The 26588-nt window shown below is 44.1% G+C and overlaps 1 protein-coding gene across 1 annotated transcript in view; it reads right to left on the bottom strand.

Annotated features, from left to right (window-relative positions):
• The window catches only part of SCIN (scinderin), a 44338-nt gene extending 18155 nt beyond the window's left edge, over nucleotides 1-26183 (bottom strand). The window contains exons 1-7 of the mRNA XM_080974753.1: nucleotides 25815-26183; nucleotides 22165-22319; nucleotides 21200-21361; nucleotides 15737-15886; nucleotides 1385-1477; nucleotides 1100-1232; nucleotides 878-966 (exon numbers count right to left, since the gene is read on the bottom strand). Of these exons, the coding sequence (XP_080830879.1) occupies nucleotides 878-966; nucleotides 1100-1232; nucleotides 1385-1477; nucleotides 15737-15886; nucleotides 21200-21361; nucleotides 22165-22319; nucleotides 25815-26016 (984 nt within the window). The 5' untranslated portion in view covers nucleotides 26017-26183. The remainder of the gene's footprint in view (nucleotides 1-877; nucleotides 967-1099; nucleotides 1233-1384; nucleotides 1478-15736; nucleotides 15887-21199; nucleotides 21362-22164; nucleotides 22320-25814) is intronic.
• Between the last annotated feature and the right edge of the window lie 405 nt (nucleotides 26184-26588).

The raw sequence follows: 26588 nt of genomic DNA, 5'->3' as shown, positions 1-26588 counted from the left end.
CCTGGACAGACTGCACTGGCTACCAATTAGTTTCCGGGCCCAATTCAAAGTGCTGGTTTTGACCTATAAAGCCTTAAATAGCTCAGGACCACAATTCCTCAAGGACCACCTTTATCCATATGAGCCTACCCAGACACTGAGATCATCTTCTGAGGCCCTTCTTCGTGTGCCTCCTCCTCAAGAGGTCCGGAGGGTGGCAACACAAGAACAGGCCTTCTCTGCAGTGGCTCCCAGTCTGTGGAATGCTCTCCCCAGGGAAGTTCACCTGGTGCCTTCATTATACACCTTTAGGTGCCAGGCAAAAACGTTCCTTTTTAACCAGGCCTTTGGTTGACCCGATCAACATCCCATACCCTTTTAAAATGTAGCTCTTTTTGGGGGGCATTATTGGGTTATTGCTTTTATTTTAATTTTATATACTGTGATCCTTTTATGTGAACCACCCTGAGACCTTCGGGTATAGGGCGGTATATAAATAATAATAATAATAATAATAATAATAATAATAATAATAATACCAGTGGCTGGCCTTATATAAACTATACTAAGGGTAGTTACAGACTGCCACTGTTTTCTGGTGTGATTTATCCACATACCAGCAAATTCAGGTTGCACAATTCAATTTGAATTGGTGCTCTCAAACAACAAAAATGCTCCCCACCTACCCCTGCAAAACCACACCTTTTGCAACAAGAAAAGTGGCAGGAAAATGCACCCCAAAGTGTGAGGTATCAATTGAAGCAACATCATCTAGCCTCCCTGGAAACAAATTAAGATGAACAACAGACAAACAGGTCATCTGGAAGTGACCTTAGTCACCTGTGGGGGTTTACTTGAGAAAAAACAGAAAGTACGGTTGTTCCTTGCATAGGTATACCTGAGTGTTGGCAGGATAATTCATTTGCTGAATGAATTCTTCAGCCGATTTCATGGCTGCTTTTCTCTCACTTGGATTAGCATTTTTACCTTGTTAAAACAAAGCAGAAGGAAAAATTACAATGGCAAAAGGAGAGCGTAACTCCCAGATGCCTTTGTTGATTATAATAGTAAATTATAATATTGTAATGTTAAAAGAGAAGCAAAGAGATTTGCCACATACCTTTCCACACAAATATCTTCCTAGCTACTCCGTGATCCAGTATAAAGCACTCTTCAGACAAAAGCATTGCCCTCAAGAAAGGATTCTCCTCTGCAACAATCGAAACCTTCATGGATCCACTGGCGTCTGATACCTAAGGATGCAGGACATTCACATTTAGATCAGCTACAAATCTGCATTCAAGTAATTAAAAAACAAACAAACACATATTGTCATGACTTCGAAAGTTGAAACAGGGTTCTGTTCAGAAACAGCCCTGCAGTAAGCTGGCGATTCTGCTCATACCATGTAGAGTTTGGCACTTTTCCTGTTCGTAATATCAGCAGCCTCATCATCGTTATCATCACCCTCACGAAGTTCTGGTTTCCGTCCCAAGACCTTCAGAACGAAAAGAGAAAGAGAAAGATAAAATGCTCACCATCCATTATGCAAAGATCTGAATATCTTACTCCCCTTTCTGCATTTGAACGTATAATCTTGTTATCATCTGCTTGTTTGGCTATCTATTTGGACAGATGGACTGCTTAGATTAATGTGCCCGTTTAAATTAGGATTGATGGGCTATTCTTGTTGTTCACGTGAGCAGACGTTGTTTCCTTCTTCTTTTCACCATGTTTGCGATAAAAAGAAACAAAAGCCAAGCACCCAGACTCAAGTAAGTACCTTATTTTTTTGCTCTATAAGACTCACTTTTTCCCTCCTAAAAAGTAAGGGGAAATGTGTGTGCATCTTATGGAGCGAATGCAGGCTGCGCAGCTATCCCAGAAGCCAAAACAGCAAGAGGGATTGCTGCTTTCACTGCGCAGCGATCCCTCTTGCTGTTCTGGCTTCTGAGATTCAGAATATTTTTTTTCTTGTTTTCCTCCTCCAAAAACTAGGTGCGTCTTGTGGTCTGGTGCGTCTTATAGAGCGAAAAATACGGTAAATAAACAAAATCAGAAAAAGAAAAATCCAGTCATTTTTAGCAATGGCTTTATTAGCAGCGTCGTGAGAAATCTGGGATAATTTTGAAAATTGATTTTTTTTAAAAAAAGATGTTGCATGATTTAGGGCTACATTTGGCATGGTACAAAAGTTCTGTGATGGGATATACTAACGTGATATTTTTCTTGGGCAATAAGCCAGTTGGGAGGTGATTTGAATTGGAGCCACAGTGCTAGGGGTGAGGAGGGGTGGGATTCAGGTTGTCACTCTGTGATGACGTCTCTCCAATAGACATCACTCCCAGATCCACCCAGACTCTGCTCTTAGCCATGAAGTGAGGAGGCAGGACAGGAACAGCGGTAGCTGTATATTTTCCTGTCCACAACTAATAAGCCTGGGAGTATGAATTCCTTTGGGAAAAGAGCATGGGAGAAGAACGAAAGCCCCCTTTCCTCTGTGCCACGGTTGCTCTGGAGTGTCAACATGCAGAGGGCCGCAAGGCCAGCTGGCTAGGCCCAACTGGGCCATTTCCTTCCAGCCATCTCACTGTGAAGACTCATCTGCTCCGACATAAATCAGCGACAAGGGCTTCAAAGCCAGGGCACACTATCAGCAGATCGAACTGCGCACACAGAATAGGCGTGAGGCTTGTGGAAGCATACTACAACTACAGATTTATTAATCATAAATCAGGACAAAGAAACATGTCGTCTCTCTCTCTCCCTCTTCTCAGAGAGCAAAAGCTATACACACAACGGAAGTTCCCAGCAAGCTGTGCTGGAATGTAAACAGACATGTGACACGCACCAGTTCCACACGTCTGCTCCTTAAGGTGGAATGGAAATCTCAACGAGGAGGACGCTGCCTGTGCAGGGTTGTGTGCTGGGGGAATCTTACCACTGCCTTCTTTGAGTGCCTTGGCTGCTTCTGTGTGTGAGCAGCATATAGTGCCATAAGCACAGTCCCTGACTGATGGGCTGTAATGACCTTTCCAGGGATGCTATGGTCATGTCTGTTATATTAACAGCTTTTTGCATTTTTCAGGTTGTGGGTTTCCCCTCTCCGGGGCTGTTAATAACTTAACTGAGGCTTTCCCAACCAAGAATCCTACAGATGTTTTACATTCCCTCGGGCCCATCAAGTGCCTTTTTTTTAAGAATAAAAGGTGCCAATACTCACCACGAAGTTTTAACATTTTGTGTGTTTTTTTAAGGTGCCGTACCTTGGATCTCAAACACCTTGGCTCCCAAACAAATCGGCTCCCGAATTATCAAAACCCGAAAGTGAGTGTTCTGGTTTTCGAACGATTTTCGGAAGCAAAACGTCCATTGCTTCTGCCTTGGTTTTCGAACAGTTCCAGGAGTCAAACTCCTGAAATGCATTCTGTTTGAGAACCAAGGTACGACTGTACTGCCTACCCTTGAGTAAGGTTAAAAAAAAAGAGTAAAGGACCCCTGGACAGTTAATTCCAGTCAAAGGTGACTATGGGGTTGGGGCGCTCATCTAACTTTTGAGGCCAAGTGTCAGGGACTGGGCAGACGAGGAATGGTGGAGACCGCCTCCCCATCCTGACCCTCCCAGGGGGGAGGAGGAGGAAGAAGACAGTATAGATTTACAACAGTGGTTTGCAGGAGGTCACAGCTCAGAGGCAGATGAGGGTAAAAGTTGGGAAATAATGGGAGAGGAGGAACAGGCAGAACTGAAGTGGCAGCTGGCTGACACGGTGTCATTAGAAAGCATTCCAGACCCTCCATCTCCCAGAACCCGGCAAGCCTTAAAAGTAGGAGAGCAAAGAGCTCGAAGACAGAGGGCACATAGCAGCACCCGTAGAAGTGACAAATGGGAGAGACGGGGTGTGAAGAGTCACTTGGGACAACACCATTATCCAAGAGGCTGGGTTCTATAGCCTCTCTCTGTAAAGATCGAAATAAAAAAGGATGGTAAGAAACTTTTCCTTGTCTTTATATTTTTCTGGGCAACTAGCTTGGAGCCGCTGACAGCATCCTGACACCGAGGGAGCCAGCATTTGCCCACAGATAGCTTTCCGGGTCATATAGCCAGCATGACTAAACTGCTTCTGGTGCAATGGGACATCATAACGGAAACCAGAGCGCACAGAAATGCTGTTTACCTTCCTGCCACAGCAGTGCCTATTTATCTATTTATGCTGGTGTGCTTTTGAACTGCTAGGTTGGAAGCTGGGACAGAGCAATGCGAGCTCACCCTGTCACGGGGATTCGAACCGCCGATCTTCCAATCCGCAAACCTAAGAGGCTCAGTGGTTTAGACCACAGCACCACCTGCTCCCCCTACCCTTGAGTACCCCCAGAGAAAAAGCAAAGCCAATAATCAAGGATGGTAGAATTTGTAGTCAGGCTGGAGAAGCCTGACTTGACTCCTTTTTAATTTCAGTGGCTTAAAACAACCTTAGCTTTTATGGTGCTGGAGGGAGGGGGAGTGGAAGAGCAGGCCGAATTAATAACTTAAACACAGATTAGGGTGGGCCAAGGAGCCAGTTCAGATGTTCTCCCATGTGCTCATCTTGGGAGAAATCCAAGTGACGTCAACCCATAGTTTTGGAAAACAGAACTGAAAATACATTCCTTATGTACTGAGTGTATCAAATCCTTTTAATGGCCACAGCACAAAAGCCAGCCAGAAAAAGAAGAACAGGTGAACTTTAACCAGGTGCTGAAATAGAACAAACTGCTAAACGTGCTTCACAAATGCCTTCATCAGAGGTGAATTGAACTTCTGTGGTTTAACTCAATACATGCTGATTCTGAAGAAAGTTTCAATGAATTCAATAGGACTTGCTTCCATATAAGTGGATATAGGAATGCAGTACCTTCTGATAGAGGGGAAACTGGTTGAAATTCATTGGACAATTCATCTGGTGTTATAATTTTTTTAAAATAAATTGGAACAACAACAACAAAATAAATAAATAAGCAATTGTGGCTACAAAGAGGGAACCAACCAGCAACCACCCATGCAGGAAAGAGGAGCTGAGAGGCATTCAGGAATGCTATAGTTACAGAGCAAGAGAAAATTAATAAAGAAAAAAGTTTTAAAATTGGCTTACAGTAAGTTTCTAAATCTAGGTCTCAAGCACAGAGCAAAATAGTAACCCAATATGGATCGCTGCCTCATATGCACCAGCTGATAGATATGACACCATTCCTATAATTCTCCTCCTATTCACCAGAGAAGGGCCAGCTGAATTTGGCTTAAAGTCAAACCAGCTGGAATAAGGTAAGTGCAATGTAGTATCACCCATTCAAAGGAGATACTTTATTTAGACAAGGAGGGGCATGTTGACAAAGTAAATATTTGATAAGGGAGAAATTGCCAAGATAAGGAGTGCAAAGGTAGCTGATGGAGAACACCTTATATATTTCAAAGAGCCACCTACCTATACGGCTTTCTCTCTCAGCAAGATAAATATTATTACAGAATCTATAAAAAGGCTGTATCAGGTTAAATGCAAATAGAATTTCATTTCTCAGCTGGTAAACGCAGTAGCGAAACTTGCTATGTATTAGTACTGTGGGACAGACATATCTAAATAAATAAATAAATACATAACCTGTATGCATAGCCCTTGTCACTTAGCGACTGATAGATTTGATAAAAATATCACCATTTCCATGATGTCAGGCAGGAAATGGCCCAGTGAGAGGCTGATCTGTCTTCTCAGGTACAAATCTTTTATATAAGGCAGTAGTGGACCACATGGTGGGGGTTGGCGCCCACCTGACCTCTTGTTGCCTATCAGAGGCAGAGCGGGAAGGGTGATGCAACTATGAGGTCAGAGTGGTGCAAGCTCTCCACCAGAGCCAGTTTGGTGCTCCTGCCAGGGCATTCGCACCTTGCCAACTATGCTGCCGCCTCCCTCCTCTCCTTCTCAGTAAGCTGCAGTGATGCAATAGATCAGAGGTCAGGGGAGTGGCAGGTTAGGAGTGGATTGTAAGCAATGAGGTCAGAGGAAAATTAAATGCAGAAAGTATGTCGACAGTGAAAATTGCATAATTAACAAAGGTAGTTCGTAATGCAGTTGTTGGTGACACAGACGTCTTGGCCTTGATATGCCAATTAAGAAACATAACGAGATTTAGAAATGCCTTTCGCCAGATTCAATCCACTGACTCCAGAATATGGGAGATCATCTACTGTATCCACCTGGGTAATCTTGTACACTCCTACTGTTCTCCTCTTTAACAACTTGAGCTCTGCAATTTGCACAGTTCTCATATTATGAATATTTGCTAGCTGTATAAGCATTGGCACTTGAGGAAATGAATTCACTATTAGTATATAAGATTACGAGTAGAATGCTCAGAGATGTAGAACGACAATATCTGCTTCTAACAGAAGGCTTCCCATAGAAATTAGAGCAATAAGACAAAAGACTTCAGGAAGATACAGTTTTTCTGCCCAGGTACTTATTATTTTACCTTCTCCTGCAGTTGTACAATGCAGTCAAATAGGTTTTATTGCACCAGGGCAATATTTAGGATGCTGTAAAATGGCAAGATGGAATTGAAATCACCAGGCAACATTTCTTTTTTTCAATTTTCAGCTTCATAAGTATTGTGACTCTTTGTTCACAGTGTATCACTCTCAATTTTCTACAACACAAGGCATTCCACTTTGGCATCGTTCCAATAATAATAAAAAAACGTTTGCTGCTTGAAAGCACTTTGTAAGGTGCACTTTGAGGTGGCATGAATTCTCTTCTCTACACTACAACACTCTACACATAGATCTTGCATAAATATTAGGAATCTCTTTCCCTTTGTTCAGCAATAGGCGAGCACTCAGCTTCAAAAACCATAACAGATAATGGACCATACTCACAGCTCTGAAATACTCTCGCATCAGTCAAAGTACTTAGCTCTCTTAGTTTCTGGGCTTGTTGTTATGAACCTCTCTGAATATGGCAGCCAATTTTGAGAGTTGAGATTATTGTTGTTATTTCATTATATATTATTATATACTTCAGCCCGACTCTCCGGTTCAAATGAATATCCAATGCAACTCACAAAAGAAACAGAAATCCAATATACAGTAATAGAACTAAAGGTAAAGGTAAAGGGACCCCATTAGGTCCAGTCATGGCTGACTCTGGGGTTTCGGCACTCATCTCGTTTTATTGGCCGAGGGAGCCGGCGTACAGCTTCCGGGTCATGTGGCCAGCATGACTAAGCTGCTTCTGGCGAACCAGAGCAGCGCACGGAAACGCCGTTTACCTTCCCATCGGAGTGGTACCTATTTATCTACTTGCACTTTGACGTGCTTTTGAACTGCTAGGTTGGCAGGAGCAGGGACTGAGCAACAGGAGCTCACCCCGTCGCTGGGATTTGAACCGCCGACCTTCTGATCGGCAAGTCCTAGGCTCTGTGGTTTAACCCACAGCACCACCCGTGTCCCTGCAATAGAACTATAAGTACAATAATTAAAAGTAGCAGTCATGATTACATGAATGCTTATGACACACACATAGACCAAATCATTCAGTCATATCAGCTCATGATATCCATGACCATAATTTAATTAAGATTTCCTTAGAGCTGCAACTGCCACAGCCATGGGAAGATTCTCAGGCACAAATCACTGCCATGATTAATCTTCCTCATCACAACCGTGCTGTTTTCAAGAATTATCCCTGAAGAGTGCCATGTCTTGACAACAAGGCTTTTGCAAGTCATTTTTTTCTAGCTAACCACCCGATCAAAACAAATATTTATTTCACGCTATGCCACCAAACAATAGGCTTCATATTTGTGCTTGAAAACTGAATTCATTATCGGACAATGGAAAGCGGATTCAAGTTCCTTGGAACTACTTGCACAAACTAGAAAGAAATGCACAGTTGTTTATGTTAGGGAAGAGAGCTATGTATTCTACAGTGAGACAGCTGGGAAAAGGATTTTGAGGATTTCACACTATTTAGCAAGGATGGTGACTTTGGAAGCCCAGGTATCAAGTGAGGGTTGCCTTTGCTCAAGTTAGGCTGATGCACCAACTATATCCATGAATGAAGACTTTAGAACTGGCCAAGGTGAAGCACACTTATGGCTTCTGACTAATGCTTTCTGTTGTTTTATAGTTTCGATAGTTGCAATCATTGTTTTACTAATTTGGATGCTGCCTTGAAAACTGAAAAGCAGGGTCATAATGTTTTTAGATATCTGGCAACAAAGGATCGGGAGACTCACCCAGTGCCGGATTTACATATAAGAGAAACAAGCTATAGCTTAGGGCCCCACTCTCTTGGGGGCCCCCAAAAAAATTAAAGGAAAAAACTGGATGTACATTTCCAAAATATAAGATAAAAAACAAATAAAATAAAACCTACGTACAGCAACAGTGTTTTGTGTTGTGTAGGCTCCTATTTGTTATGTGCAAATGGCTTTAGATACATATTAGGTCCATAAATTACCATATAGCATATATTCAACACAAAAACCAGCGACAATTTGTTGTTGACAAAGGACAGCTGGACATATAAAGGGCCCCATTACCTTCTGTAGCTTAGGGCCTCATCAAACCTAAATCCGGCCCTGGACTCACCTCAAGTGGAATGTCATCTTGGCACAGAAGGCTATGTGAAAGTAAGTGGACCATTTGCTTTTAAGCATAATGAATCCGGGCATCCAGCAGTGCAGATGATACAATGCTTTTAAGTGGGTCCTGCAATAATTGCAGGGAGGGGCTTGGTTCCTGGGGAGATAAACCATGACTCCTTCTATGGTAAGGCAGCACAACACCCCTTTCCCTACCACCTTTCCCATATCTGATGGGCGGAAGATGGAACCAACAACCGTTTCTATCTCAAGTGAATTATAGCTGTGTGATAATAGCCTAGTGCGTGAAAGAAAGCTTCGCTGTTTTGATAATTGTAAGGTAAGGGCATGAAAGTAATTTATAACTGTCTAAGGATCTAACCTTGTGTGTAGTTATGATGCCAAGTCGGAGACCACACAACACAGATGAGTAGGTTTCAGCATGCAGATTCTGTATACTATAATTTAATTGTAAGCACTCCCCTCCCCCCCAAAAAAGAGTTGTAATTGCCTTAGAAAGCTGTTTAAACACCTAATAAAAGGGTGTCTCCACTTGCTCAAGGAATTAAAGAGTATTTGCATTGGCAACCATCCACTGTAGAGTTTCTCCTGAAGTCTAAGATTAATGCCTTGCAATAATTGTCAGGTGAAGAAACATTAAGCAAGCCACACAAAATGGCATTTAGGCCTCTGGAAAAGTACCACATCTTGTACTTCAGGCACCTAACTTGGCAAATGGCAAGCTGTAGACCAGGAACGGGGAGCTTTTGGTCAGGCTTCCTCAACCTCAGCCCTCCAGATGTTTTTGGCCTACAACTCCCATGATCCCTAGCTAACAGGACCAGTGGGATGATGGGAATTGTAGTCTCAAAACATCTGGAGGACTGAGGTTGAGGAAGCCTGCTTTTGGCCTTCAGGATGTTGCTGGACTACAACTCCCATCAGCCCGAGCGAGCATGACTGATGGCCAAGGGATGATGGAAGTTGTAGTTCTGCAAGATCTGGAGGGCCACATATCCCCCAAAACCTTCAACTCTATCCACCCATCCCCATTCAGCAGTGGTGTGCAGTGGAATTTTTCATAGGGGAACAGTTGGGGCCAGAGGCACCAGCTTGCAAAGATGATGGGGGAGGGGATGTCGCACGTGTGATGTCACAAGGTCCCAATGTCGTGAGCGTGAGCATTGCACCTCCCTCCCTAAGGTGGGCAGAGGCTTCCTGGGCTTTGGGAAAGAGGTGCCAGGGGAACATTTAGGGGACTAGCACAATCACACTATGTGAACTTGGAATTTAAGGTAGGCTCATTACTTACTGACTCCTGGCCAAACTGGAAGTAAGCCTCAGACTTCTCTCTCCATCAGCAGAATCAGCAAGTGAATTGGGATCCTATCTGTGTGAACCTTGGATCCTCCTAGTGTTCTCAATACCTTCTTTACCATTGCCTGAAGGAAGATGACCATTGTAAGGGAGAAGGTGAAAGCCCAAGAGGTTGTTTTCAGTCTCTGCACTGACAGAGTCCTGGTAGCCAAGGAATGAATAATTGTGCCCGTCCTGAGATCTTAGGATGGAGAGCAGGACAGAAATGTCTAAATAAAGTCTTGCTCCAGAACAACTGAGCTGAGCATCAGGCGAGACATGGCGCAAGAGAGCCATGATCAGGAACACTGGAAGCTGCATGATGCTGGACCAAGTCAGACCACTGTCCATCTAACTCACTACGGTGTGTTTGCTATCTGGCAGTGGGTCACCAGGTTCTTGGACAGGAGTCTCAGACCTCCAAGTGTACCTATTGTCCAAGGAGAGTCCCAGATTTTGATTTGATCCTGGAATGTCCCATTTTTCCTTAGGACATCCCCATTTTCATCAGAGAAATGTTGGAGGCCAAGGAGATAAGCAACTATACAACCTTCAGAAGGCAGCCCTGTATAGGGAAGCTTCTTTTTATGTTGAATGCTTTATTATGTTTTTATGTATGTTGGAAGCCATCCAGAGTGGCTGCGGCAACCCAGTCAGATGGGAGGGATGATGATAATGATGATGATGATGATGATGATAGGATGTCCCTATTTTCATTGGAGAAATATTGGAGGGTATGGAGTTTTTCCCAGCCCTTCTTGCAGAAGTCAGGGGCTGAATCTGGCCACTGAGGCTCAAACTGGTCAAGGAAGTGGAACTAAGGGGTGGGATTTTTATTGGCTTGGGTAACTGTTTATCTTTTCATTTCTACTGATCTACTGTCTGTCTCATTCTGGTTATAGGGGGTGGGTGGGGTGGGTGGGTGTGTTAAACCCTGACTCACATTAAGGCGAAGGCGACTGTACACAGGTGATTTGCTTGTTAGCTTATCTTAATTTGCCTAAATATCATGTGAAACTTTCTAAGCAGCATTTGAGTGCATTATGTTTGTCTCCAACCAATGAAAGATGGAAATTACTGGACCCTGGCCCAGTGGATATTCCCTACACAAATAATCAAATTGTTTTAAAAATATCTTTCGGTTTACTTTCCCCAATACAATAAGCAGAAGCCCACAACAGATGTGGGAAAGGGGTAGAGAGGAATAAGTTTACTTTGAGATTAGCTCAATTATCATCATGTTGAAAAGCTAATCAAATAAATGCCAAAATCCCCATTGTGACAGCCACTATGTAATCAAAAAGCATGAGAGGCAAGTCCAGAGGACACCTGTCCTTGTCAGGAAAAGAGTTTATGCTTTCTCGGGACACTGAGGCAAGAGTCTAACTTACAAGTATTTTATGACCAATGGTGTACAACTGCATTGCAATGAGTTAGATCAGATGACTGCTTAACAAGCTAAGATATGAATGAGCCTTTCACCTGTGCTCATATCCGCTTTGTTCCTTCCCTCTGAGCAAACCATGACATAACCAGGAAATTAACCAACCACAGTTTCCCATTTTGTCCAAATGTAGAAATTCTGGTTAATAGCTTCAAAACAAGCCAGAATATTGAACAAACGTCTGGCTTGTTCTGAAGTTGGCAGCCACAGTTTCTCAGTTCAGATCAAATGGGAAACTATGGTTATTTTGAAACTTCCCAATTTAATTGTGTCTCACCAAAAAGGAAGAGTGAAGAAGGCAAACTTTTTTTTCTTCCAAATCTCAGCTTGTAAATTTGTGATATGATCATCTGAACCTGCTCAATGTATACCCGAGGCAAAGGCTATAACAGACTCCTTTGTGTAGAAAATGTATCCCAATCAGTCTAGGCAGTGGTGAGTCATTTCCATTTTCACTTCCATTTTCGACTTCCACTTACAAGAGCAAGGATATATCTATTGCCTCTTTGTTTGTTTGTTTGTTAAATTTGTATACCACCCTACACCCGCAGGTCTCAGGATAAAAACCACAATACACAAAATACATAATCAAAATAAAAGAAGAAGAAGAAGAAGAAGAGTTTGGATTTGATATCCCGCCTTTCACTCCCTTTAAGGAGTCTCAAAGCGGCTAACATTCTCTTTTCCCTTCCTCCCCCACAACAAACACTCTGTGAGGTGAGTGGGGCTGAGGGACTTCAGAGAAGTGTGACTAGCCCAGGGTTACCCAGCAGCTGCATGTGGAGGAGCGGAGACGCGAACCCGGTTCCCCAGATTACAAGACTACTGCTCTCAACCACTACACCACACTGGCACTAAATACCAGAACATAAAAACCAGAACGACCCAATAAGCCAAAGTATCTGTTGTTTCAGGTGCGTCTTGCTCACACAATTAACAGGTAGGACACAAGTCGTTCTGAGTCCTTGCACACCTTTACAACTGCCCAGGACCAGCCCAAGACATTTTGGCACCTGATGGGAACCACAAGAGGGGGGACCCTCCACCAGTGAAGAACTACATCAGGAACAAGGGCAAAATAAAGGTCTACATCGGAAACAATAGTGGGAGGAGACCAGAAGTGTGTCCTATTTGCCAAGAGGCTGCTGCAGAGACGGCATTATGAAGGGCTGCTAAAGAGACAGAGCAGAGACGGCTTCCAAGTCACATGGCATAGCTCTCGCTGCCACCGTGGCAGCCATAGGTGACGCAGTCCTCAGAGGCCAGGTCTGCTGCCCCTGTGGATCCAGCCACCTGAGACGGTCGCCTCAGCTCACGGGTGGGCCAGCTCAGTAACTGTCACATGTTTCCTGAACCATTTGGCCAATCTCTTTGGAAAGAGGTAAATCTTTGCCCAAAGTTCCTCAAGATAAAACCTTCCTAGGAAAAGGTATTTTGAGGACATGATCCGAAACGCATTGCAAGTAGGAATGAAGCCCCGCTGAGTGCAGTGGGATTTATTTTTGAACGTCCTGATCAATACAACATAGTAGTGATATAATTCACACACTTCCTAAAAATACCGAAACCCACTTGTTTTGTTTATTGTAAAAATAAAAATTAAAAAATGAAGAAGCACAGACTCTATGAAACGAATTCAAATCCATGCACTTCAGTGCAAATTTTTTTGAAAAAGTAGACATATTCTGTCATACATTTATGTTTGACATGTGCCTTTTTAGTTACTCCATGCCCATCTGCCTGAATGATTTGTGATCTTATCTAGAAGTTAACTAGGGAAATGTGCTGTTTGACCTTTATGGCTGAATGGAGTCTATAAGGAAGTTCCCACTGACTTTGGAAGGATGCCAACATGGGTTGTTTTTTTTAACTGCTTAAAGGGTACAGACCTTTTTCCAAAGAAAAGGACAGAGGAAAACACCCCATATTTTAAACACGTGGCCGGTTAACACAGATGAAAACTTTATATGAAATCACTGGGCAGAGGGAATACCCCTTTTTTTTATTCTGTCCTGGAGAGTCCACCTCCTAAAAAATAAACTGAGAGCGGATTGTACTCATGCAATGCTACGTTCATAGCTTCAAGGTCTTTGCAGCTGTAAAAAGGAGTGTACTAACTTAGATGGAATTCTGCCAGTCTATGCTAGTAAATAGCTTGGAAGATTCCTTCGGCGACTATACCAAAGGGGTGGGGAGCCTTATGCAATTTGAGGGCTGTGTTGGCTTCCAGGGGACACTTGCCAGTGGTGGGGAGGAGACCCAGAGGTAAAAGTGGACAGATCAACGAATGCAGATTTTACTCTTATAGGCTAGTTTCACACATCCGGCACCCAGGCAAGCAAGAGTCATTACCAGGCATCAAGGTCACATCCCAGCTGGGCAAAGGCCCTTGAGGAGGGTGTGAAGCAAGGCTGCTGAGAGGTGTGGCCTGAGGAGAAAAGGTGTGGATGGGAACTCGGGTGTGGCCTGAGGAGAGTGTCAAGGGTCACAGAGAGAGAGAGATGCATGGAGGGCTGCATGAACTAATGGAGCCTGGATAGCTCAGTTGTTTCAGTGGCGTAGCTAGCCACTTGGGTGCCCGGTGCAGCGCGCACGTCCTGCAGCCAGGAGTGAAGTGAGCTGCCCATGGGGGCGAGGCGAGCCAAGGCAGGGCGTGCTGTGTGGAGCCTCTCCGCAGCCTCCCCCTCAGCTGTAGGGTTGCTGAGGCGGTGGGCAGACGCAAGCCCCATACTGCTTGAAAAAGCAGCACAGAGCTTGCACGCAGGCCGCCCTCTGCCTCCCCCTCAGGAGTAACGTGTGGCTCAGGCACGCTGCAGGCCCCACCGTGTGGCGCCCAGTGCCCCCCGCCTCACCTAGCTACAAGTGGCGTAGGAAGGGGGGTGCGGTGGGTGCAGGAGTTTTTTTTTTTCCAAAAAAAGGGTCATGAGCCTAATTTTAAAAATATATATTTTAAAAACACATATTTTTGACATTTTGTCACCCCCCCCCCCAGTAATGACACCCAGAGTGGCCTGCACCCACCGCACCCCCCTTCCTACGCCACTGAGTTGGTTAGAGCGTGATGCTGATAATGCCAAGGTTGCAGGTTCAATCCCCGTATGGGACAGCTGAATAGACCTGCATTGCAGAGGGTTGGACTACATGATCCTCAGGGTCCCTTCCAACTCTACAATTCTATGATTCTAATACCCTGGATCATATATTAAGGCAGTAACGGAGCTGGAAGAGCATGGCGGTGGAAGAATGCACACCCCTCCATGTCTCCCTGCAGATGATCTCCAATCCTCCCACATCAACCAGGCCCTCATATCATCAGCTGTTCATGTGGAAAGCCTGATTCACGCTAAAGGGAATTTGTACTACCTCAACTGTAAGAAGCAGAAGCAACAAGCCTCTGAATGCCTGTTGCAAGGAATTGCAAGGGGAGCAAGTGTTGCTGCACACAGATCCTGCTTGCAGGATTCCCAGAAGCATCTGGTTGGCCACTGCGAGATCAGAACGTTGGGCTAGATCCAGCAAGGCTCCCATGGCGCACTGCTCCTCTGCCTCATTGTTTTAGCACCGGCACCAGTTAAATGGTAGGAAGCGGAGCTAAAAGAAACTGGCTTCGAAAATGGCAACGGGCCTTTCTTCCTTCAGCAAAAATTACAGGCCATGCTCAACTATGGCCTTCTTCCTCCCCCCTCATCAGCCCAGGCATCAATGAATCATGCATGGCCAACATGCCTCAAGGCACAACATCTGTCATACTCGGTTGCTCAAGCCACAATCGGCACGACAAAGCAGAGACGCAAATATCAGCAACGGTGCTCTCATGCACACTCCATTGGTTTCCCCATGCGGATGTGAGAGGAACACTACCCCAAACCAATATTAACGTTCCAAACAGTTGTGAAGCCTACCGACTCCAAAAATAATTAAGAAGGGTTCTAGCACTACTATAATTAATTGCTAACTTATTTTCCATTAGAAACCGAGGGAGAATGCAACTTAAAAATATCATTCATTAACCATTTATTACCATCTAGGTTAATAGTTCATAATGTGACCTGTGTCCAGGCCACAAGTGGTGAGCTGCCATGTTTGCTGAAATTGGCACTCCGAGCTTTCAGGCTCTTTCCTGGAGATGCCAGAGACTGAACCTAGGATCTTCAGCACGCACTCCATGTGGTCCATCAGTGCATGTGGTCCCTCATTGAACTCTGGTTCCCCATGTATGCAATAGGCAAGCCCTGTTCTGTCTACTTCATGGTATCTCTGAGCCTGAGGCAGGGTGACTGGCCAGATAAACAACACAGCTAATGGAGCGGGGGGGGGGTTCGCCACCAAGTGAATATACAATACCTTTAGGAGTTCTTTTGGCTCACTTCCTTCATCCACAGCAATCAACTGGGCTCTTCCATTCCGTTCATTGTCCCGAATGCCCACAGCAACCTGCGTAGCTTTCAGGCGCTCAAATTTATTGCATGTAGAGCCACACCACTGGTAGATCTCCTAGAACAAAACAAGAGATCTCATCAGTCAGCAGAATTATTCAGGGGAAAGCTTCACATGGATAGCTTGCAACGTTCCAGCATCATTACAATTCCAAATTCTCTGTTGCAACGCAGCTGCAGATATTTGTTGGTGGCAAACTTACCCCATTGCTGGATCCAGTTCCATGCTCTCACCTTGAATACTCTCCCCACACTCACAATCATCTTCAAGGGGAGAAAACCGGTTTTATGTTGGCACTATAAAAGCAGATTTGTTAAAAACTGCACCTGGATGTTAAGTAAATTTTGGTTTATTGTTATGGGAACAAGTCTAAGGCAAGCCTAGAGCTTACCTGCTCCCCACTTTGTTCCTCTGTTTTTCTAGGATGGCTGTGAGGAGTTTAGGATCATGTCCACACCCTAATCTGTGATTGATCTTAACTACAATTTATTGAAGCAAACCAACACCATAACCCATGAGAGGGGAAAGCAATAACCACAAGCCTTACCTAAGTTCATTCTTGACACAATAAACCATGGTTTATTCATTGTGGCATCACAAAGCTACAACTGTGTGTACAGATTAGTATACAGATCTGTTGTGTCTATATGGCAGAATGATTCATAACTGTTTCTATTAAGGACTAGCAAGAATGGTTATTTGACACTATATGCTGGTTGCTATAGGTTCCCAGAGTTCCTTATGAAGAGGGGTTGACTGTGCAACCAATCTGGGAATTGTAGCTCCATGTGGAGAATAGGGGTCTGCTAACAGCTTTCGGAACCCTTAATGAATTACAGCTCCCAGAATTATTGGGGGGAAGCTATGAGTGCTTAAAGTGGCATCACTGTGCTTTGTAAGTACTTGGTGTGAAGGCAACTCATGTCAGTCTTTGATGCCAACCCTGCCTAGTGATCCCTTGGCTGCCAAAGATGAAGGCTTCTTTGATTTGCCCTGGCATCCCAGCCGTTGGTTTAGCCAGTCATTTCTGTTTTCTTAATTATTGTTTCACAGTTCACAGCTGGCTCTTCTTAATTGCTGTCACTGTGGCTTTGATTGCTGCATTTTGATTGTTTCATTTCATTCTTTTAATTGTTCACCGCCCTGGGAGATTATGCTAAAGGACAGCTAACAAGCTGACTGAATAAATAAATCCCGCAAACTCATCCAAATAAGCTTGTATGGAAGCAGAAGCTTTAATTCAAAGACAAGCTACAAATAATTTCACAACAGAATCACATGGAATGAACAGATTTTGGTAGCCTGAAAGTAGAAAAACAGAAAGGTGGAATAAGAGGACTCTAAAAGAACTACAGTTCCTAGTTTATGTGCTTTGCCTAAAATTTATCTCCATTAATAAACATCTTGTTCCTCAGTCCACAGGCGTTTTGGCATATAATGAATCCATTCTGAGCACACACCCAAGAATACAGTGTTTTCTACTTTCCTAGTGAAAGGAGTACTAAATGAAACTAAGCCCACGCCTACTTTCTAGACCAAACAGCTTCACTATTCACAATTCACAGTTTTGAATTCTGATTCATACTCCAAAAATGCTACTACAGTGGTACCTCAGGTTACAGACGCTTCAGGTTACAGACGCTTCAGGTTACAGACTCCGCTAACCCAGAAATAGTACCTTGGGTTAGAATTTTGCTTCAGAATGAGAACAGAAATCGTGCAGTGGCAGTGGGAGGCCCAATTAGCTAAAGTGGTACCTCAGGTTAAGAACAGTTTCAGGTTAAGAATGGACATCCTGAACGAATTACGTTCTGAACCCGAGGTACCACTGTAAAAGCACTTGGCATGTGCCTAAAGTCAAGACAGCTATTAATTCCCCTGCCTGCTGTGTATGGGTCCCAGTTGGTGAGGTCTGACACAACTCTTTACAATTTTAATAAAAGCCGAGTATCTGAAAGCCTTTCAGAGTTCCAGCTGTGAAAGGTTTCGAAACTTTTAGAAAAGCAAGAGTAGACAAACATTCCAGATTCCTAGGCAGCAACATCTAATGCAAATCACCTCCCTATTTGACCGACAAGTCGGTTTTCGCCAAGCCACATCCTGCATCATCAGGCATTGGGCACATAAACATGCGGCTCAGCTGAAAGGGGTGAGGACTGCTGTTGCTATCAGAGACAGGCAGGACTCTAAGGGGTGTGTGAGGAGGCAAGGAGGGTGGAGGATCATGAGGCCAGTGATTTGTGCACAAGGCAGGAGTCAGGGCTTGAAAGTCAGGGCTGTCAGAGACAGGGGAAGAGTTGCAGGGAGGGCAGGAAGAGAAGAAAGAGCCGGTCCCTGAGAGAGTTGGGCCATTAGAATCTCCTCAGTCCAATGTCTCCAAGGTCAAGGAGGGGCCCTTTGCGCCAGGTGCAAAGGCGGAAGATGCCGGCTACTTGCATGAGCCCCGTCAGGTGAGGGGATTTGAGTTTGGGAAGAGGTGTGGTCATGCTGTTGCATCAGTAGTCCAGTTCAGGGCACAAACGTGGAGAGGAGTAGATGCCTAGCTAGCTAGATAGCAGGAGGGGTGTATATATAATACAATAAATATTAATAATTTATTATTTATACCCCACCCATCTGGCTGGGTTTCCCCAGCCACTCTGGGTAGCTTCCAGCAAAATATAAAAAATAATAACATGTCAGACATTAAAAACTTCCCTGAACAGGGCTGCCTTCAGATGTTTTCTAAAAGTTGTGTAATTCTTTATCTCCCTGACAACTCATGGTAGGGCGTTCAGGCGTTATTCAGTCGTTTTTATCCCCTGCTGTGGTTGCAGCCTTGTGACATATTTCTCATACTGGGGCCTTGTTTTAAAAATTTAATAAAACTGAATTTTATCCTTTTTTCCTTTTGTGGTCTGGATGCCTTTTTCCCAGTTACATGATCTGTGTAACCCTTGTGTTTATGTGTATTATCACAGTACAGAATCCTTACTGGCCTGGAAATGAGGTAGTGGCAATGCAGTCAAGTGAGAAATCTACTTAGCCGATTAACATCATTTTTGAGTGTTGAAAGGCACCCCAGAACAATATTTAGACAGACGAACATGTGTCACCAGCACAACCTCTGAACTGATAATGAAAACCTCTCCCCCCCCCCAACACATACATAAACTAAATAAAAGGAGATGGGGTAAGGAAACAAAAAGAAGAAACAGCAATTGGGATGTTTCAAAGTGTTCATTGCACAATTCTGTACATTAACAGTGAACTCATTCTGTATGTGTGGATTCTTATGTAGCCAACATGGAATCACCCACGCACAAGACGGAAGTATGAGTAGGGTTGAAGAGACCTCGAGAAGTACAAAAAAAGTTATTTTTAAACCTCTAAGCTGGGGAAGATCCAATGCAAACTGACTGCGTTCGGTAGGCACAGATTGCAGATTCACTGCTGGAGGACAAATGGAATATGTGAGGAGAGTAAAATGGAGTTTCCTGGAAGAGCTGGCTGGAACCCTGACAGGAAGCACCTTTACTCTGCAGCATTTTATTGCAGGTCCAAGTTGTTTCAAAGCACATATTGCCTTCTAGAGAAATGTTCTTTCGGCCGCAGCTAATAGCATCTCATTGCTGATTTTACAAAGTATTCTGCATTTTCATTATCTTAGTTGTGCAATCTTTATTGGTGGCCAGTACAAACGGTTATGCGAACGTAGCAGAATATTCTCATTTAGCAACGCTAGTGTGCATTTGTTATGGAAGGCTTGCCAAATTAATCAGATTAATTGTTTAGTAAGGCACCTGAATTTCCAGTTCTTGCTTCATGTACAGTAAATGCCAACCAGATGCACAACCACGTAGGGATATGAAATGAGAAAATCTCAACATCTCTTGGCTTAGTCAAGAAACAGAAAACAAAGCTCAAAGCATTTTTTTTAATAAAAAAATGCAAATAACATATGGAAATATACTGCATGGACAAACACCAAGGCTCCATGGAAGCTGTGTTTGCAATCCATAGACCTTATCTGGTTACAAAAGTAAATCAACAAGATTTGAAGGTTGTCGTGTGTTTCCTCACCACACCCGCAAAATAATCTACCACACTGTCTAATAAATTGTATCACTGCAATCCCAAAATTCCTCAGAAGGACAGCAGCACAAAAGAGCTGAATGACCTTTCAACACAAACAAAAGCAACATTCTGAAGTGACCCAACTGTAATTATGGACATAAATATGTTTATTCTACAATATTCTTATTCAGAAAAAAGCAAGTCTTTCCTTCAAAACTCTAGATCAGGCGTGGGGGATCTGTGGTCCTCCAAATATTACAGGACTCCCACTCCCATCAGCCCCAGCCAGCATGGTTAGAGATGATGGGATTTGGAGTTCAACAACAACAGGAAAGCCATAGGTTTCCCCACCTCTGCTTTTAGCGCACAGCATCTTCCTTCTGCATTCTCTCCAACCTTTCACAATGGGCTGCTTATTCTCAGTTCTTTCTAATGTTAAATCATGAACATTCAGCCTGAGTCCCATATTGACCACTTGATAATAAATACTACATCCTGGTCTCATGCCACTGCCCTAAGTCAAATTTAATATTTTGACCACACAAGGGGAGTAAACAAGATGAAGGGAAATAGCAAATCTGATTCCAATCTTGAGAAATCCTGGCTTTTTTCAATACTTCTTACATATGGTTGTTTCTGTCTTTGAATCAGAACTACATTAAGATGAAGGTATTCCTTTTTAAAGGGACGTGGGTGGCACTGTGGGTTAAACCACAGAGCCTAGGACTTGCCGATCGGAAGGTCGGGGGTTTGAATCCCCACGACGGGGTGAGCTCCCGTTGCTCGGCCCCTACTCCTGCCAACCTAGCAGTTCAAAAGCACGTCAAAGTGCAAGTAGATAAATAGGTACCGCTCCAGCAGGAAGGTAAACAGCGTTTCCGTGCGCTGCTCTGGTTCGCCAGAAGCGGCTTAGTCATGCTGGCCATATGACCTGGAAGCTATACGCCGGCTCCCTCGGCCAATAAAGAGAGATGAGCGCCGCAACCCCAGAGTCGGCCACGACTGGACCTAATGGTCAGGGGTCCCTTTACCTTTATTCCTTTTTAACCAAGCTTTGCTGGGGCCATTTTAGAGCATGACAAATTCTAGAAAATATTATTTCCTGTTGGTCTTTTATCTGCTTAAATGCTTGAAGGGATGTGGTCAGCAGCAAACCACCAGTGCTTGCAACACAAGTTATTTTGAGTCTAATATCACAGAGGAAGTGTCTGTAATGTATAGAGAAGATCTTGGTTTGGGGCTCAGACTTAATTATATGGCAGTTTTTGTAGGAGATTTTGTTGCTTTGGAAAACTTCATTCCTTGACCACTTACCGTTCCAAGATCAACAATGAAGCAGTCTCCTTTGTTGAAACTGTCCCAGCTAAGAGGAACTTCGGTGGCTCGAATCACTCTCCGGCCTTTGATATGCAGAAGTCTTCTTGCGCTGAGGTCATTGGTGACCACATGATTAAAGCCCGAGGCAACACCACCTGCCTAAATAAAGTGAAGCAAATTAGGGTTAGTTGGTTTCTGTGATGGAGTATATAAGGACCTAGTACACATATACAGAAGTAGATCATACATCACACCCAACCAGATTTGCACTAACACAGAAAACTGAGTTTGAAACCTGAGAAGATGGTCAGGGAGACAGACCAGTTGTTTCTTCTCGATGGGCTTGCACTTCCTTGGAAAGGACAAGTTTGAAGTTTGAGGCTGTACCTGGATCCATCTTTGTCACTGAAAGATCAGGTGGCCTCGGTGCCTTTTACCAGCTATAGCTGATACATCATCAACAGCAGCCTTTTTTGGACAGGGATAGTTAGGCCAAGAGGATCTATACATAAGTAACCTTAGTGGTGTCCAAACTTTTCTCAAAGAGGGCCAGATTTGATGAAGTGAAGGGCCATGAGGGCCAACCAAAGTTGTTGACCTTTTTTTAGGTTTTATGATTTTACCCCAAGGTTGTTGAGCTCTTTTTAGGATTTTACCCCAGGAAATAAAATAAACTGCCGACTGGTGGGACATAGACTACGTGGGGCTGCCCTATTGAACTTCCGCCACTTATTGAAGACTTAAAAAAAAATATGTATTCCAGTACGCATTTTAATTGATGTGTGATTTTATACCCTTAATTGATTTTGATTTTTTGTATCGTATCTTTGGAAACCACTTAGAGACTATTGTTTGCTTCAAGCTCTGCTTTAACACCGAGTCGGAACTGTAACTTCTTTTTAGTTCCCTTTTCAAAGATTCCAATTATTGTAGACACATCACGCAATCACACTATTACATACCTTATACTTTATGCCACCTTTGAAATATCCAACGAATTGCGTAGACTCATATCCCTGGATTTCCCGATGCTGAACAGGCTTCCCTCCAAGATAATCATCCATCTGAACCGTAAAGATGGCTGCTGCGGTACTTTCATCCTGACTGCACTCTTTTCCTAAAACCAGACAGGAATGTTCTTAATAATATTCTCGATTTCCTAAAGTATTTTTCCTAAAGTATTTTCCTAAAATAAGAATATTTAGAGGAGCAAAATAGCAAAGAAGGGCAAACTATTACAGATTAAATGCCTGCCTGTGCAATACAGTTAAATTATTTTAAGGAACTTTGGGTAGTCCTGTTTGCTGAGGAGAATGGGAGAAGCAATGATGTCCTCCACATACATTGACCAGGTTCCAAAGAGTGCAGTTTTGACATATGTCTATTTATTTATTTATTACATTTATATCCCACTTTTCTTCCAAGGAGCTCATGGTGCTCTACTTGATTTTCCTCACCCTCTTGTCACAGGAGCCCTGTGAGATAGGTTAAGCTGAAGCCTAGTGACAGGTCCAGGGTCGCCCTCTGAGCTTCATGGCTGAGTCCAAGTTGAACTCTATCTAGTTGGGGTCCTACTGAATTGAATGCTGCGTAACACTCTTGATGCCTGCATTTCCACATGACTGAGTCCACGCAAATCCAAATCAAAGCCCCATTTGATGCTCTTGTCTGTACTTCAGAAGTACTGGTAATTCACAACTTCAAAATATAATCTTTAATCACAAATATAACCTTTAATAATTTCCCGTTACATGCAGCCAAAGAAGGTATCTTCAGGTCCAGGACTTTGTTTTGTGCACCAAACAGAAGCTGTGCGCACGTGTGTGGGTGTGGGTGTGAAACCTCAGGTGCAACCTCAGGTCAAAATGGAAATTGGCAGATGTAGATAGAGAGTTTTCATCAAGGGATATATGAGTTGAGCACAAAACCAAGCAGAAAAGGATTTACACACTGCCAGACCGTCTCCTGAGAGGCCTGGGCCACTTTCAGCATTTTAGGCCCCTAGCCACGATAACAAAAAATAAAAAATGATGATACATGCAAACAAAATAAAGCACCCCTGCCAACAAAATAATGAATGGTTTGTTTATATAATCAGCAAATCTGAGACGGCATGTCCATCACAGTCCAATCTTGTGCCATCAGAACAGAAATATTTTTAAATTAATATGGAAGAACATTTTAAACTCAGGTTGGATGGCCATCTGTCAGGGATACTTTGGTTGAGATTCCTGCATTGCAAGGGGTTGGACTAGATGACCCTTGGGGTCCCTTCAAATTCTATGATTCTTTAATGTGACAAAACCTATTATCAGCTAACCCAAAAAATGCCTTTTGTCAAACCACATCTCTTCATTGATTCACTATGCTGTTCTGAGCGGACAAAGTGTGTTGCATTTTGGTCTTATGTGCATAAGCACAAGCTGTGAAACTTATTGAATGCCTCCAAAATTGACAAGAGTCTAAATCTGAGGGGCCCAACATTTGAGCTTGAGACCCAGGCCAAAGGGCCCTCCTTCTACCCTCCCCCCACTCCTATCGGCCCTGCACACAGCCTCTTCTGCAAACCACAGGAGATACTTAAACACAGCGCAACACAGCACCGCGGGTGGCAAAATTCATTCGCAAAACTGCCAACTCCCTCACCTTGCCAATAGCCTCTGGTTCTTTCTGCAGAAAAATGAGTTTACCACATTTTATGTGCACATTACTCCTTACAACATCCACCTGGCACAATGGAATGAGCTGATCTAGAAAAGAGCTCTTTGGAGGAAAGGTGACTATCAATGGAATAAATAAATATTTATTTTGTTTTACTGCTTTCTATTGTTTTGCTTTCATCGTTTGCTTTTGCGTTACTTATATGCTATTGCGATTTCTGATGCGATGATCTTGATGGAAATGTTGTCCACTATTTTTTAGTGCTTTGTCATGATTGTGAGCTGCTTTGAGCTCAATATTGCAGTTGGAAAAACAGTGTACAAACATTAAATCAAATTCCAACCCCTACTTAGCCATGAAGCTCACTAGGTTATTTGGGCCAGTCATTCTCTCTCAATCTAACCAACTTTATAGGGTTGTTGTGAGGATAAGGAGGGACACCCTGAACATCTTGGAGGAAGAGCAGGATAGAAACATTATTTTATTTTTTATTTTTTAAAAAAACTATTTCTAAAAAGAGAGGCAATGTCATTCAGGACAAGAAGCCTTGTACCTCAGTTCCAGATATGCAGGGACTTAAGGCATTTGCTCTGTACATGCTCAGGAATACTTTTTATAATTATTATAAAATATTAATTCATAACTGTTTCTTTAAATATGGAGCAGGACCAAAGCAGGGAAAAGGTGACACTAAATGGGTTGGACCCTAAGACCAAGATTCACATTACCTGCAAGTTCCTAGTATCTGCAAAGAAACAAATTCTTATGTCACCTTGAAGGCTAACAGATTCATTGTTACAAGAGATTCTCTTTTGCATTTATTGTAGGAGGCAAATCTGGTTCCCCCTTTCCGGCACACGTCACCTTGGAAGGCACCGGGTTTAGCCACATTGTGGGAACCCACAATAAATATGTTGATAATATCATTCTTTCTACAAAGCCACATGTGTGCGTAGAGCTTTAAAGGGCACAAGAGGGCAGGTCCCTGCCTGCGGGGAGTTTACAATCTAGACTGAACGGTGCCATAAGATTCCTCTTTGTAGCACCTACAACAGATATCTGCTGCTGACAAAACAGCTCGGGTGCTGAGCTCCTTTGCAACTCATCTTCTGGAATCAGCATCAAAGAAGACACACACACACACACACACACACACACACACACACACATCTCCCCGCCAGTACTTTAAATCCTATAATCTGTGCCCCGAAGGAGAAACAGAATTGTGCAGAAACATTATGGCACCAGCTGGGTAACACTGCCAAAACTTTTTGACAGCAGACTCAGGCAGCTGAGAGGAACACTGTCACATCTGCTTTGCACACGAAGGGGCTCAGTTTCAAAACTCAGCATCCCCAGGTAATAGCTGGTAAAGATTCCTGCCTGAAACCCTAGGCAGTGGATGCCTGTCAGTCTATAACTGAGCAAGTTGCACCAATGATACCAAGCAGCTTCCTGATAATGTGTAGCAGCAGCAAGGAAGGTGGGCGTGTCAGGAGCCAACACAAAAGGAGAGACAGTATGGTGTAATGGTTAGAGCACCAGACGAGGGCCTGGGAGAACAGGATTCAAATCACCACTTGGGATTTGAAGCTCATGAAGTTCACCTTGGGCCAGCCATTGTCTCACATCCTAACCTACCTGACAGGGTTGTTGGGAGGATAAAATGGGAACACCCCGCATTTCGACCAGGAGCCGCTTTCCCAAGGTCCTTTGAACAAAGCGTGAGAAAATATAGATATGGAAAAAGCACCTTCCTGAGCCTGTCAAACTCTCTTCAGTAGAAGAGATTGGCTCATCCACAAGAACTTCCAGACCAGCGGGGGAAGCAGCCAAAAACAAAAGCGCATCATGTGGCCCCTTAAAGTCTAGCGGCAGGTCCCGCTAGACCAGGAGGTGGCTGATTTTACCCCCTCCCTTCTGCCCTGCATCCACCCCCGCTGTCCCGTACCTAGCCAGTAGTGCAGATTGTAGAAGGTGGCGTTGCTCCTCTTGACCGTGTGCAGCACCAAGTAGGCGTCGCCCACGTAGAAGTTGCCGTGCAGCGGTTCGGGCACCGGCACCAGATCCAGTTTCTCGATCCGCCAGATCTGCAGCCCAGCCCGGTGGCCCGCACTGGCGAACTCTTTATGGTACAGCTCCGGGGGCGCCATCGATGCTCCTCCTGCCCCGACGTCAACCAGCGAAGTCCTTCCCGAAGTGGCCCAAAGTTGAGCGTAAAAGCGCACGAGCTTTAAACCCACTTTGCAATTACGCAGCCGGACGGAGTTTGCGAAGCCGGCGCTGCAGCTCCCCTGTTTTATGGCACGAGCGCTGCGTTTGCACAGCCAAGGGGCGAGGCCTGTCAGTTCCCCGAGAGGCGGGTCTTGCGGTTGTATCTCTCCCCAGAGCCGACGGGGCGGCCGGGAGAGGCCTTGCTGCGCCCAGCCCCAAGCGCACCTATGGCAAGGCGGGGGCGCGCGGAGGGCAGGAGCTGCTGCTCAAAGGCCGCTTGTGCGTCGAGGAACCGCAGGAAAACCTCCAAAGAGCTGCTCAACTCTCCTCTCAATCCCGGCCTTGTTCTCTCTCCTCTTTGGAAGCGATTCATTCTTACAGCAGTTCCAGCCAACGCCTGTCTACAAATCTATATAAAGCTGTCGGGGCCATTTCTTTCTCCAGTTTTAAGGGCCAGGGACGTCATTCCTTGAATATGTGACATAAGAAGTTTTTTAAGTCTCTGAGCATG

This window comes from Podarcis pityusensis (genome assembly GCF_964106645.2).
Source record: "Podarcis pityusensis genome assembly, chromosome: 12".
Classification (NCBI taxonomy): domain Eukaryota; kingdom Metazoa; phylum Chordata; class Lepidosauria; order Squamata; family Lacertidae; genus Podarcis; species Podarcis pityusensis.
The sequence above is the reverse complement of the archived record's forward strand: the minus strand, read 5'-3'. Positions and strand labels throughout refer to the sequence as shown.